At 48.9% G+C, this 13,106-nt stretch overlaps 1 protein-coding gene across 11 annotated transcripts in view; it reads left to right on the forward strand.

Annotated features, from left to right (window-relative positions):
* sox5 (SRY-box transcription factor 5) overlaps window positions 1–13,106 on the forward strand; it is a 398,924-nt gene that overhangs the window by 329,334 nt on the left and 56,484 nt on the right. For all 11 annotated transcript variants that reach the window (XM_055652833.1, XM_055652831.1, XM_055652834.1 and 8 more), the window contains 2 exons: window positions 479–653; window positions 8,159–8,331. In XM_055652833.1, coding sequence (XP_055508808.1) covers window positions 479–653; window positions 8,159–8,331 — 348 coding nt within the window. The remainder of the gene's footprint in view (window positions 1–478; window positions 654–8,158; window positions 8,332–13,106) is intronic.

Raw genomic sequence — 13,106 nt, forward strand, 5'->3', positions numbered from 1 at the left:
TGCTTTTCCACATCAGTCTGAAGAAGCGTTTCGGCCTGAAACGTCGCCTATTTCCTTCGCTCCATAGATGCTGCTGCACCCGCTGAGTTTCCCCAGCATTTTTGTCTACCTGTGCTTTCCCACTGACTGGATTTCACACGATAGCTTTTCACTGTACCTCGCCACACATGACAATAAACTAAACTGAACTGAAACTGGACATTACGGGCTCCACCCTTCCTTGGTCACCTGGTGCCTGCCTTGAATTGTTCTGCCCATTTCCCACCTCCGATTCCCCCCACCCCCTTCTACGTTCAGTCTGAGGAAGGGTCCCGACCTGAAACGTCACCCATCCTTTCTCTCCAGAGATGCTGCGTGCTCCGCTGAGTTACTCCGTCACTTTGGTCTAACTTCAGTTGATAAATGCTTGTGTCTTCTGTGATGTGCCCCGGCTGTTTCTTTCCCCGCTGACCGCACGGCCCTCTGCTTTGTTCCGCAGGATGAGGTGACACAGCCGCTCAACCTGTCGGCCAAGCCCAAGGCGTTTGACCCCACCAAGTCGCCAGCTTCACCGGGCTCACCGCCTATCTCCGCCCTGAAGGCCAGCTCCGGACACCACAAGCCTCTCATGTCCGCCACGCTGGGCAGCACACCCGGCAGGATGACTTCTATAGGTACGTCAGATAGCCGTAAAGACTGGGCACATCTGTGTGTCCCATCCCTCCCCCCCCCCCCCCGCATGTGTGTGTGTGCGCGTCCGTATGTGTGTGTGTGTGTGTGTGTGCGTCCGTGTGTGTGTGTGTGTGTGTGTGTGTGTGTGTGTGTGTGTGTGTGTGTGTGTGTGTGTGTGTGTGTGTGTGTGTGTGTGTGTGTGTGTGTGTCCGTGTGTGTGTGTGTATGTGCCTGTGTGCATGTGAGTGTGTGCGTACGTTATGTATCTGTGTGTGAGTGCATGTCTGTGCATATACACACACACATGTTTGTGCATATGTGTGCGCATGTGTCTGTGCATGCGTGTGTGTCCGTGTGTGTGCACATATATCTGTGAGCGCTCATATATGGGTGAGCCAGAGGCTGTGCATGTGCACACATGGTTTTGCATATGAGTGTGCATGTGCCTGTGCATATCTCTGTGTGTGCACGCACATGTCTGTGTGTGACCGCATGTCTGCATAAGTGTGCAGATAGGCACACATGTGCCTCTGCATATGAGTGCATGTGTGTCCACACATATACGTGTGCATATTCTCCACCTTATCTCCATCTACTTATATTCCCCTTTCGCTCCTTCCCCAATACAGTGGGGAATTAGCACCTATATGTTTAGTTTAGTTTAGATTCAGTTTAGAGATACAGTGCGGAAACAGGCCCTTCGGCCCAGCAGGTCCGCGCCGACCAGCGATCCCCGCACATACACACCATCCCACACCCACAATTTTTACATTTACCAAGCCAATTACCCTACAAACCTGTACGTCTTTGGAGTGTGGGAGGAAACCGAAGATCTTGGAGAAAACCCACGCAGATCACGGGGAGAACGTGCAAACTCCGTCGAGACAGCACTTGTCGTCAGGATTGAACCGGGGTCTTTGGTGCTGTGAGGTTGCAGCACCACCACCAGCCCCATTGGATTGTCTTCCCCACCTCGCCTCTCTTCTTCACCTCCAGTTTTCCACCCTCCTATCTTCCCCAATTGAACACTGTGTCAGATGTAGCGAAAGCCATTGGCCAATCCAGTGCAGTGGTCCAACTGGTGGAGCTGCTGCCTCACAGTATCGATCCTCACCTCAGGTACTATCAGTGTGGAGTTTGCACGTTCTCCCTGTGGGTTTCCTCCGGGTGCACCGGTTTCCTGCCACATCCCAAAGACCTGCCGGGTTTGTAGGTGAATTGGCCTTTACAAAATTGCCTCTAGTGTGTTGAGATTGGATGAGAAAGTGGGATAAACGTCAAACAAGTGTGAACAGGTAATCGATGGTCGGGCCTGTTTCTATGCTGTTTCACTCAAACAATCAATCAATTACTTAACAGCACACTGTGGTCGGAGCAGGTTCCACGCATGGTGAACTTGCCTTGCCTTTTAACATCCTAACAGGGCGGCACGGTGGTGCAGCGGTAGAGTTGCTGCCTTACAGCGCTGACATCGCCAGTGACCCGGGTTCCATCCTGGTTACTGGCGCTTGTCTGTATGGCGTTTGTACATTCTCCTGGAGACCTGCGTGGATTTTCCTCAGAACATTTTGGTTGCCTCCCACACTCCAAAGACAGGTTAATTGGCTGGATATAAATGTACAAATTGCCCATAGACTGGGATAGTGTTCATGTGTGGGGATCGCTGGTCGGTGCTGTCTCGGTGGGCCGAAGGGCCTGTTTCCATGCTGTATCTGTAAACTAAACTAAGCTGAAGAAGGGTCTCGACCCGAAACGTCACCCATTCCTTCTCTCCAGAGTTGCTGCCTGTCCCGCTGAGTTACTCCAGCAGTGTGTGTCTACCTTAACCTAAGCTAATACCTGGTATTAACTTTAATAATGGTGGGACGTGAGGTGGCATGTTGGGCAATAAATTCAAGTCAATTCTTTTCTTGTGGTGTTACTGCAGCTGCTATTTACTTTTGTTTTGTTAACTTTTTCTACTACTTGTAAAAACTTGCATGGAGGCATGCAGGATAAAGGTGAAAGAATGCAGATGATTAGTGCTCCTTGGAACTCATTGCAGTCCTTTTCCCACAAGTTCTGCATTTTGCAGAGACAGATTAAAATGCTGCAGTGCAGGTTAAGAACATCAAATTCCTCCTCCTTAACAGTTTAGGGGCTGTTGGTATTTTTACAGGCAGCTGTCACATAATTAGAGGGGGTTAGGGCTGTCTATGTGTGGAGTTTGCATGTTCTCCCTGTGACCATGTGGGTTTCCTCTGGGTGAACTGGTTTCCTCCAAAGACTTAGAGGTTTGTAGGTTAATTGGTCTCAGTAAATTGCCCCCCTAGTGTGTAGGGAGTGAATGTGCGTACTAAGTGGAATAATATGGAACTAGAACCCACAAAGTGCTGGAGTAACTCAGCGGGTCAGGCAGCACCTCTGGAGAACATGGATGGGTGACGTTTCACAGAGTGCTGGAGTAACTCAGCGGGTCAGGCAGCATCTCTGGAGAACATGGATGGGTGACGTTTCACAGAGTGCTGGAGTAACTCAGCGGGTCAGGCAGCATCTCTGGAGAACATGGATGGGTGACGTTTCACAGAGTGCTGGAGTAACTCAGCGGGTCAGGCAGCATCTCTGGAGAACATGGATGGGTGACATTGTGGGTTGGGACTCTTCTTCAGACTTCAAAGGATGAAATGTCACCTATCCACATTCTCCAGGGATGCTGCCTAACCCAATAGACAATAGACAATAGGTGCAGGAGTAGGCCATTCGGCCCTTCGAGCCAGCACAGCCATTCAATGTGATCATGGCTGATCATCCCCAATCAGTACCCCGTTCCTGCCTTCTCCCCATATCCCCTGACTCCGCTATTTTTAAGAGCCCCATCTAGCTCTCTCTTGAAAGCATTCAGAGAACCTGCCTCCACCATCCTCTGATGCAGAGAATTCTACAGACTTACCACTCTCTGTGAGAAGAAGTGTTTCCTCGTCTCCGTTCTAACTCCATTGAGTTACTTCAGCACATAGAGACTTTTTTTTGGTGTAAATCAGCATCTGCAGTTCCTTGTTTCTACAATTGTCCCTCGTGTGATGGGAGTGGATGAGAAAGTGGGATAACGAAGAACTAGCGAGAACGTTGGCGGGCGATGGCCGGCACGGACTCGGCGGGCCGAAGGGCCTGTTTCCACGCTGCATCTCTAAACTAAACTGCACGGACTTGTCCAAAGCTGCATTTTTATAAACGTAATTTCCACGGCAGCGAGGGGTGAACGGTTGGTCTGTTCATTCATCGGGCTTTGTCGGAATTTTGAAAAGGTCAGGAATCTCCACTGTTGGCCGGGCCGATCAAAAGGTTGTGAGTTCAAGCCCCAGTGCGGAGAGCTGAGGCTGCCGTTTCCGGCTGCTGCTCGCAGTGTGGTATTAAAGAGGGACTGTGCCTCATTGTTTGTGGCGCTGACGGACAGAACGAAGCCCTGAAAACCCAATTAGGTGGACATAAAGAATGGAGAAAAGGAAGCCATTTTGTTTCTCCCCATTCGTTGCCCAACGTTTATCCCCCAACAAACTGCAGAGAAAACGTCATGGTGGCACGGTGGCGCAGCGGTAGAGTCACTGCCTTACAGACCTGGAGACTGACTACGGGTGCTGTCCGTGCAGAGTTTGCACGCTCTCCCCGTGACCGCCTGGGGCAAACACTCCAAAGACATACAGGTTTGTAGTGTAATTGGCTTCGGTAACATTTGTAAGTTTTGCAAGATAATGTTAGTGTGCGGGGATCGCTGGTCGGCGCAGGCTCGGTGGGCCGAGGTGCCTGTTTCCACGCTGTTTCTCTAAAATCTAAAGTCTGAAGAAACAAACAATCACATAGCCATTTGTGACACTTTGCTGGATGCAAAATTGTCTGTCCCTTTCTCTACACCATTTGGAAAGTGCTTTGAAGCGGCATTAGATGTCCTGAAATAATAAAAGACTCTCAAAATCCAAGTTCCTTTGAGATGTGTGGGCAGGTGCATGGATAGTGAAGGTTTAGAGGGATATGGACCAAATCCAGATTAGAAGGGGCATCTTGTTCGGCATGGATGAGTTTTCCTGCTGTATGACTCTATGAATGGATTGTATCAGTGTGTGTAGGACTGAGTAGCTCATGGCAACCTGGGCCAGGAGAGGAAAGATCTTTGTACCTCATCGCCATTTAACACCTTATTGGAAAGTGAACGAGAGAGGCCTAAAACCCTGCAGCCGCGGGAAATCTGCAATAAATAACAGGGATGCGTGAGGTTTCTGGTGGGCCAGGCAGCAACTGTGGATAGAGGGAGAGAGTTAAGACTGCAGGTCACTGACTTTCTGTTAAAGGTGAAGTGTTGCTTCTTTTTCAACCTGTTGAGTCGTCTGAGCATTTTATGTTTAGTTTAGTTTAGAGATACAGCGTGGAAACAGGTCCTTTGGTCCACCAAATCCACACCGACCAGCGATCCCCGCACATTAACACTATCCTACATCCACCAGGGCCAATTTTTTACTCTTATACCAAGCCAATTAACCTACAAACCTGTACATCTTTGGAGTGAGGGTAGAAACTGAAGATCTCGGAGAAAACCCACGCAGGTCACGGGGAGAACGTACAAACCCCGTACAGACAGCACCCGTAGTCGGGATCGAACCTGGGTCTCTGGTGCTGCAAGTGCTGTAAGGCAGCAACTCTAACACTATGCCACCGTGCTGCATATTCCAGTTGTCAAGCTGGAATGTGTATAGTGAAGAATTAGGAGGATTTTGCCTGGACTGGTAGGTCTCAGCAATAGGAAGAGGTTGGCTAGGCTGAGACTCTCATTCCTTAGAGCATAGGAGGATGAGGGGTGATCTTATAGAGGTGTATAAAATCATGAGAGGGTAGATGCACAGAGTTGGGGAATCGAGGACCAGAGGACATAGATTTAAGGTGAATGGAAAAAGACTTAATAAGAATCTGAGGGGTAACCTTTTCACACAGAGAGTGATGTGTGTGTGGAACGAGCTGCCAGAGGAGGTAGTTGAGGCAGGGACTTTCCCAACGTTTAAGAAACAGTTACATGGTTTGGGATAGGTTCGGAGGGATATGGGCCAAATGCGGGCGGGTGGGACTATTGTGTCTGGGACATGTTGGCCGCGTGTGGGCAAGATGGGCTGAAGGGCCTGTTTCCACACTGTATCACTCTATGATGTGCACCAAGGTACAGTGAACAGCTTTTGTTGTGATCGAAGGGTTGAGGGCTGGTTACTGTACAACCAGTTAATATCAGCTGTGTAGGCACATGTACACACACTGAGAGAGTAATGGGTGCGATAGAAATGTCATTGTCATAGAGTGACACAGCATGGAAACTGGCCCTTCAACCCAACTTGACCATTTGGAATATTTTGGAGGACCAAGAAACCAAGAACAAGAAGAACCACACCCACCAACATGTCCCCTCTACACTTGCCCCACCTGCCTGCCTTTGACCCATATCCCTCTAAAGCTGTGCTATCCATGCACCTGCCAATTGCTTCTTAAACACTGTGATAGTCCCTGCATCAACTACCTCCTCCAGCAGCTCGTTCCATACACCCACCACCCTTTGAGTGAAAAGGTTCCCCCTCAGATTCCTATGAAATCTTTCTCCCTTCACCTTAAAGCTATGCCCTCTGGTTCTCAATTTCCCTTACTCTGGGCAAGAGATTCTGTGTGTCCACCCGATCTGTTCCTCTCATGATTTGATACACTTCTATAAGATCAATGTGTTGCATGGACTATTGTTCCCAAGTTGCGTTCATCGCAGTTCACAGCATCTACAGTTCCTTGCGTCCTTACCACATCAGCAAATTGAATTGGCGGATACAGCACGGAAACGGGTCGCAAAGTGTTGGAGTAGTTCAGCTGATCAGGCAGCTTCACCCGAGAACATGAATAGGTGACATCTCAAGTTGGTACCCTTCTTCAGTCCCCACCTGAAACGTCATCTATCCGTGTTCTCCTCGCCCGCTGAGTTACTCCAGCACACTTTGTATCCTTTTGTATAAACCAGCATCTGCAGTTCCCCGTGTCTACATGGAAACAGGCTCTTTGGCCCACCCAGTCCACGCCGACCAACACTATATTATGGTATAACAACCATGATTACATTGGATGGTGGGTGTAGATTTGCAGGCCAAACTGGTCTACTTCTTTATCTAATGTCTATAAAATGTGGGTAACTCTGTTTCTAGATTTAGGGAACCCAGAGATTTTCTTTATAAAAGTGGACTCTTGGAATGAACTTCCAATGAACTTCCAATGGTGGTGGAGGCAGATATGATAGTGACATTTAAGAGGCTTTTAGATACACATGGATATGCATGGATTGGATGGATAGGGATCTAGCGCAGGCAGGGAGATTAAGTCTGAAGAAGGGTCCTGATCTGAAAAGTCCAGAGATGCTTCCTGACCCGCTGAGTTACTCCACATTTGGTGTCCATCTTAGGTATAAACCACCGTCCGCAGTTCATACATCATAGGAGCAGTATTTAGACTTTTCGGAACGTCAAGTCTATTCCTTCATTCAAACATGGCTGATCTATCTTTCCCATTCTCCTACCTTCTCCCCGTAACCTTTGACGCCCTTACTAATCGCAAATCTGTCAATCTCTGCTTTTAAAATACCCAATAACTTGGCCTTCACCGCCATCGGTGGCAATGAATTCCACAGATTCACCACCTACTAGCGAAAAATATTACTGCTCATCTCCTTTCAAAAGGTACGCCCTCTTATGCCGAGGCTGGCCCGTCTGGCCTTATACTCACCCACTACTGTTCACGGACAGTTTCTTCCCAGCTGCTATCAGGCATCGAAATCATCCTACCACAATTAGAGAGCAGTGCTGAACTACTATCTACCTCATTGAAGACCCTCGGACTATCCTTGATCGGACATTGCTGGCTTTACCTTGCACTAAACATTATTCCCGTATCCTGTGTCTATACACTGTGATTGGCTTGATTGGAATCATGTATTGTCTTTCTGCTGACTGGATAGCGGGCAACAATAACTTTCCACTGTACCTCGGTACACGTGACAGTAAACTAAAGGGCCTGTCCCACTTGGGCGTTATTTGCGCGTCATTTATAATAATAATAATAATAATGTTTATTTATATAGCACTTTTCAACAAAACCAGTATTTGAACCAAAGTGCTTATGCGAGATCATTTACGCGTCACGACGCAAGACGCGCATGTGGTGACGTAGGCAGCGACGGGCGGTGAGCACGCGGCCCCCCAGGATTTTGGGATGTTCAAAATCCTCGTGCACAACCTGCGTGACGTGCCAAATGACGCCCAAGTGGGACAGGCCCTTTACCTGTAAACTGTTCCTTGTTATTACAAGGGGGATTAGTTTAACCTGGTGCCACGTCCGTCAGGCACGGACATTGCAGGGCCGAAGGACCCGTTCCTGTGCAATGTTCGGCGTTCTATGTTGAGTGTGATCTTCTTGTTGCCGCACCTGAGTTAGCTGGTCTTTCTCTCCCTCCCTCCCTCCCCAGACATCCTCTCCTCCATCACGTCCTCGGGCTACCTGAACGACCACGAGGCCATGGCCAAAGCCATCCAGGAGGCCCGGCAGATGAAGGAACAGCTCCGCAGAGAGCAGCAGGCACTCGACGGGAAGGTTGCAGTCATTAACACTCTTGGACTCAACAACTGCAGGATGGAAAAGGTCAGTGCGCAAATGTGTGGGCACCGAGTTGTGTGATTCATTCTCGGCGGAAGCTCTTGTTCATTTTATTGCTGCCTGCTTGTGTTTCCTGAGACAATAACCTCCTTTTTTTTGACGAATAGAGCCGAGCACAGTCCCCGGCATTCACAACTCCTCCCCACTCGATCCCATTTAATGAAATTTTAACATCTGATTTAGACTGGGGCGTGCTATTTTTAACACAAAAGGCTTCAGAAGCAAGCGGAATCCGGAAAGAGCCAACGTTAACTGTGTTTACATATTGGAGGGAAGATATTGCCTAAGTTTGGACTTGTTAATTGAATTTGTTCATGCCTTGCACCAAATGACATTGTTATTTCCAGCGTGGATAGGGGACTTTGTTAAAGCCCGCTTCAGCCAGCAACACATTTTGCTGCTGCTGTTCTTGCAATGTTGAGCGTTTTTTTGAAATGCTGTAACGTTTATTTAAAAGCAGAGAGAAGCGTGTAGCAATGCCGACAACTGCCCTGACATTCTACAACTGCCTTCTATACTGAGATGTCATTGTGTTAGCGATCTACGTCAATAATGCATCGACTGCATAGTGGCGCAGCGGTAGAGTTGCTGCCTTACAGCGCCAGAGACCCACGTTCGATCCCGACTACGGATGCTGTCTGTACGGAGTTTGCACGTTCTCCCCGTGACCCCTGTGGGTTTTCTCCGGGAGCTCCGATTGCCTCCCACACTCCAAAGTCGTGCAGCTCTGTAGGTTAATTGGCTTCGGTAAAAATTGTCAATTGTCCCTAGTGTGTGTAGGACTGTGTGTCAGTGTGCGGGGGTCGCTGGTCGGCGCGGCTGCGGTTGGCCGAAGGGTCGGTTTCCGTGCTGTATCTCTAAACTAAACTAAATTACCCAGACCCTCTGGAGATTGGGATTTGAATGTGAGTTTTTTAGCCATTCACTTCACAAAAGTGAAAGAATAGACAGCGGGCTGCTTACCGATGTGGCCAGCGAGATTCGGGAAATGTCGATTGGGCAACAAGCTACCAGAGAGAAGGCAAGATTGCTGGAAGCCAATGACCTAACAATAAAGGCTGTTGCATCGTCATTCATGCTTCTGCAATATATTTTAAGCGCGGTCTCTGGAGACGTGAACATTACCGACAGGGGAGTTCCTTAATTGCCCTTGAAGGGTTGGCGCCGTACTGCCATCTACAAGCAGTGCAGACGAGAGCAGCAGCTTCCGGCAGTCAAGGGAGAGTCTTGCCACATAGTACCAGTTGCATGTTGGGTGACTTGAGGGGAGATTTTTTCATATGTTCATAAGTGACAAGTGTTTGTGTGTTCTCCCTGTGATTGCGTGCTTTTCCTCCGGGTGCTCCAGTTTCCTCCCACACCCCAAAGACGTGCGGGTTTGCAGGTTAATTGGCCCTTCTGTAAATTGGCTCTCGTGTGTAGGTGGTGGATCATAAGGTCATAGGTGATAGGGGCAGAATTAGGCCATTTGGCCCATCAAGTCTACTCCGCCATTCAGTCATGGCTGATCTATCTCTACCTCCCAACCCCATTCTCCATATAACCCCTGACACCCGTACTAATCAAACTAAACAAAGCTTGTGATGTGAAATGGCTTCCGACAGTACCATCCTTTGTAACATCTGAAGTTCCTTGTTTCTACTGACCAATGACCAACCTCAGTGCTTTATGTAACCACAGACACAAAACGCTGGAGTAACTCAGCGGGACAGGCAGCATCTCTGGAGAGAAGGAATGGGTGATGTTTCAGGTCGATGAGCGGGGACCTCATTGAAACTTACCGAATAGTGAAAGGCCTGGATAGAGTGGATGTGGGGAGGATGTTTCCACTGGTGGGGGAGTCTCGGACCAAAATAGTGAAAGGCCTGGATAGAATGGATGTGGACAGGATTGTTCCACTAATGGGAGAGTCTGGGACCAGAGGTCATAGCCATAGAATTAAAGTGTGCCAATTTAGGAAGAAGATGAGGAGGAATTAGTTGGAGGGCGGTGAATTTGTGGAATTCATTGCCACAGAAGGCTGTGGAGGCCAAGTCAATTCAAGTCAGTGGATATTTTTAAGTCAGAGGTAGGTGATTAATACGGGTGTTACGAGTTATGGTGAGAAGGCAGGAGAATGGAGTTGAGAGGGAAAGATAGATCAGCCATGATTGAATGGCGGAGTAGACTTGATGGGCTGAATGGCCTAATTCTGCTCCTATCACTTATGAACTCAGACTGAGGAAGGGCCTCGACCTGAAAGGTCATCCATTCCTTCTCTCCAGCGATGCTGCAGGTCCCGCAGTGTTCCTCCAGCATTTTGTGTCCATCTTCGGTGTAAATCAGCAGTTCCTTCCTACACATTGCTGTGTGTCTACTGTGTGATTCTGGAGATGAGAATCTGGATGGATGAGAATGTGTGTGTTGACAGGAGATTGTTGTTGAGGAAGGTTGTTGCCGCTCTCAGGTTGGTTGGACATAGAACAGTACAGGAACGGGCCCTTCGGCCCACAATGTCCATGTGAAACATAAATCCAGATAAAGCCAACCCCATCGGCCTGCACATGATCCATATCCCTCTATTCCCTGCGTATCCATGGAGCTGTCTAAAATTCTCTTCACGACTATTCATAACTGCCTCCACCACCACCGTCAGCAAGTTACCCACCACCCTCTGTGTGAAAAAACTTCCCGCTCATCTCCTTTAAACCTTGTGGCCTGAAACATAGACATAGAAATATAGAAAATAGGTGCAGGAGGAGGCCATTCGGCCCTTCGAGCCAGCACCGCCATTCATTGTGATCATGGCTGATCGTCCCCGATCAATAACCTGTGCCTGCCTTCTCCCCATATCCCTTGACTCCACTAGCCCCTAGAGTATCTAACTCTCTCTTAAATGAAGAAGGGTCTCGACCCAAAACGTTACCCGTTCCTTCCACCCAGAGATGCTGCCTGTCCCGCTAAAATTATTCCAGCATTTTGTGTCGATCTTCCTTTAAATCTTGCAACTATCTCACCTTAAAGGGGTTGTCCCACTGAGGCAACCTAATTGGCGAGTTTAGAAGAGTTTAGGAGAGTTTGAAAATGTTGAAGACCTCCTTCGACTCTGTTGAAGACTAGCTTTGACTAGCTTCAGGAAAAATGGACACCGAATAGTGGAGAGTGAAGACGATATCCTTCGACCTCCCTTCGACTATGATGAAGACTATCTACGACTACCCTTGAATACCTGCGGATAACATACCGACCTACCCCGACCTACTTCGGCTAAACCTACGAGTAAAAAAAGTATCGATTTTTTTCCATGGCGACATTTTTTTACTCGCGGGCATTTTTCAGCATGTTGAAAAATACCCCGTGACCTAGCTGAGGCCTCTAGTACGCGGGGACTATGCTCGAGCATGAAAGAGGGTTACAAAGATCACATAGGACCTCGTGTCGCTACGAGTATAAGTCGAGGGCAAACTCTTCTAGCTCGCCAATTAGGTCATCGCAGTGGGACAGCCCCTTAAAGCTAAGCCCTCCTAGTCTTGGAGATTTCCAACTTGAGGCGTGGGGGGGGGGGGGAACGTTCTGACTGTCTACCCTATCTACACCTCAAGCAACATTGGGGAACTTTGCATTGATGAGGGAGGCACCTCCTGCTCGCTTCCACCCCACGCTGCAACTCTCGAAACTTACATCGGAATGGTCTCTCAGTCAACAGGCCAGTGGAACAACACATCTTGCCCAGGCTTTCTCGGAGTAAACGCATGCACATTCACTTTCAATTTTCCTTTCCCGACCCCAGTGGTCCAATGGTCAATGGTCTCTTTATTATCACCTGTATCGAGGTACAGCAAGATTATCTTTACATACAGATGACACGTAAGTAGGATAGCCATTTGCATATACGTGAGGAAACAGCCCACAGAGTCTAAGTGCAAGAGTCGCCAGGTTTTGGCGCACATGTCCTGGTCCTTGTCCCGGCTGCAGCTGGCCACCAAGGCCCGTAGCTGCCGTTGCCTCCATTCCGGTCGTCCCGCGGACCGTCATCCCTCTCCTCGCCCGGCCACATTCAAACTTCGTTGCCAGAGGTCCCGGGAAGAGAGGCCATTAACCAAAAGCGCAGGTTATTTTAATTTTTGAAGATGTCCTTCAAGAAATATGCAGGTGTTGGACCAAATGCAGGCAAACGGGATCGAACCTCGTTGAGTCACTCCAGCATTTTGAGTCTCATCTTTGGTGTAAACTGCAGTATCTGCAGTTCCTTCCTGCACGCTTAGCCTATTGTGTCGACTCGGTCAGCATGGGCAAGGTGGGCTGAAGGGCCTGATTCCTTGCTGCGCAGCTCAATGGCTGTAATCTGGGTCTCCACCAACCTGTGAGACAGGAAACCTCTTTAATCATAGCATTAACCTTCTAATAGTGCGGCACGCTTGTAATTGTCGTAGGCAGTGCATGTAATTGTCGTAGGCAGTACTTGTAATCCGAACAAGGTTCCTACTTCTTCCCACTCCAGCTGTGGAAGGAGAGAGGGAAGGGGGGGGGGGGGGGGGGGGGGGGGGGGGGGGGGCAGGGCACGAGAGACGCTAATAAAAAGTGACTAAAATGTGCCTTGGAAGCCTGCGTAAATTGCAGCTATTTGTTAAGTATATTCAAGTCAGCTGTAGATACAGAAGTTGGCAAGTGGCGGGAGCGGGAGAGCATCTGGACCTGGTTTCTGCAAATGAAAAGATACATGGGTGCTTTCCCTGCTGTTGCCAGCTGGGAATTGTCAGCTGACAACCAGCGAGACACTT

This window comes from Leucoraja erinacea, chromosome 22, assembly GCF_028641065.1.
Source record: "Leucoraja erinacea ecotype New England chromosome 22, Leri_hhj_1, whole genome shotgun sequence".
Taxonomy (NCBI): domain Eukaryota; kingdom Metazoa; phylum Chordata; class Chondrichthyes; order Rajiformes; family Rajidae; genus Leucoraja; species Leucoraja erinaceus.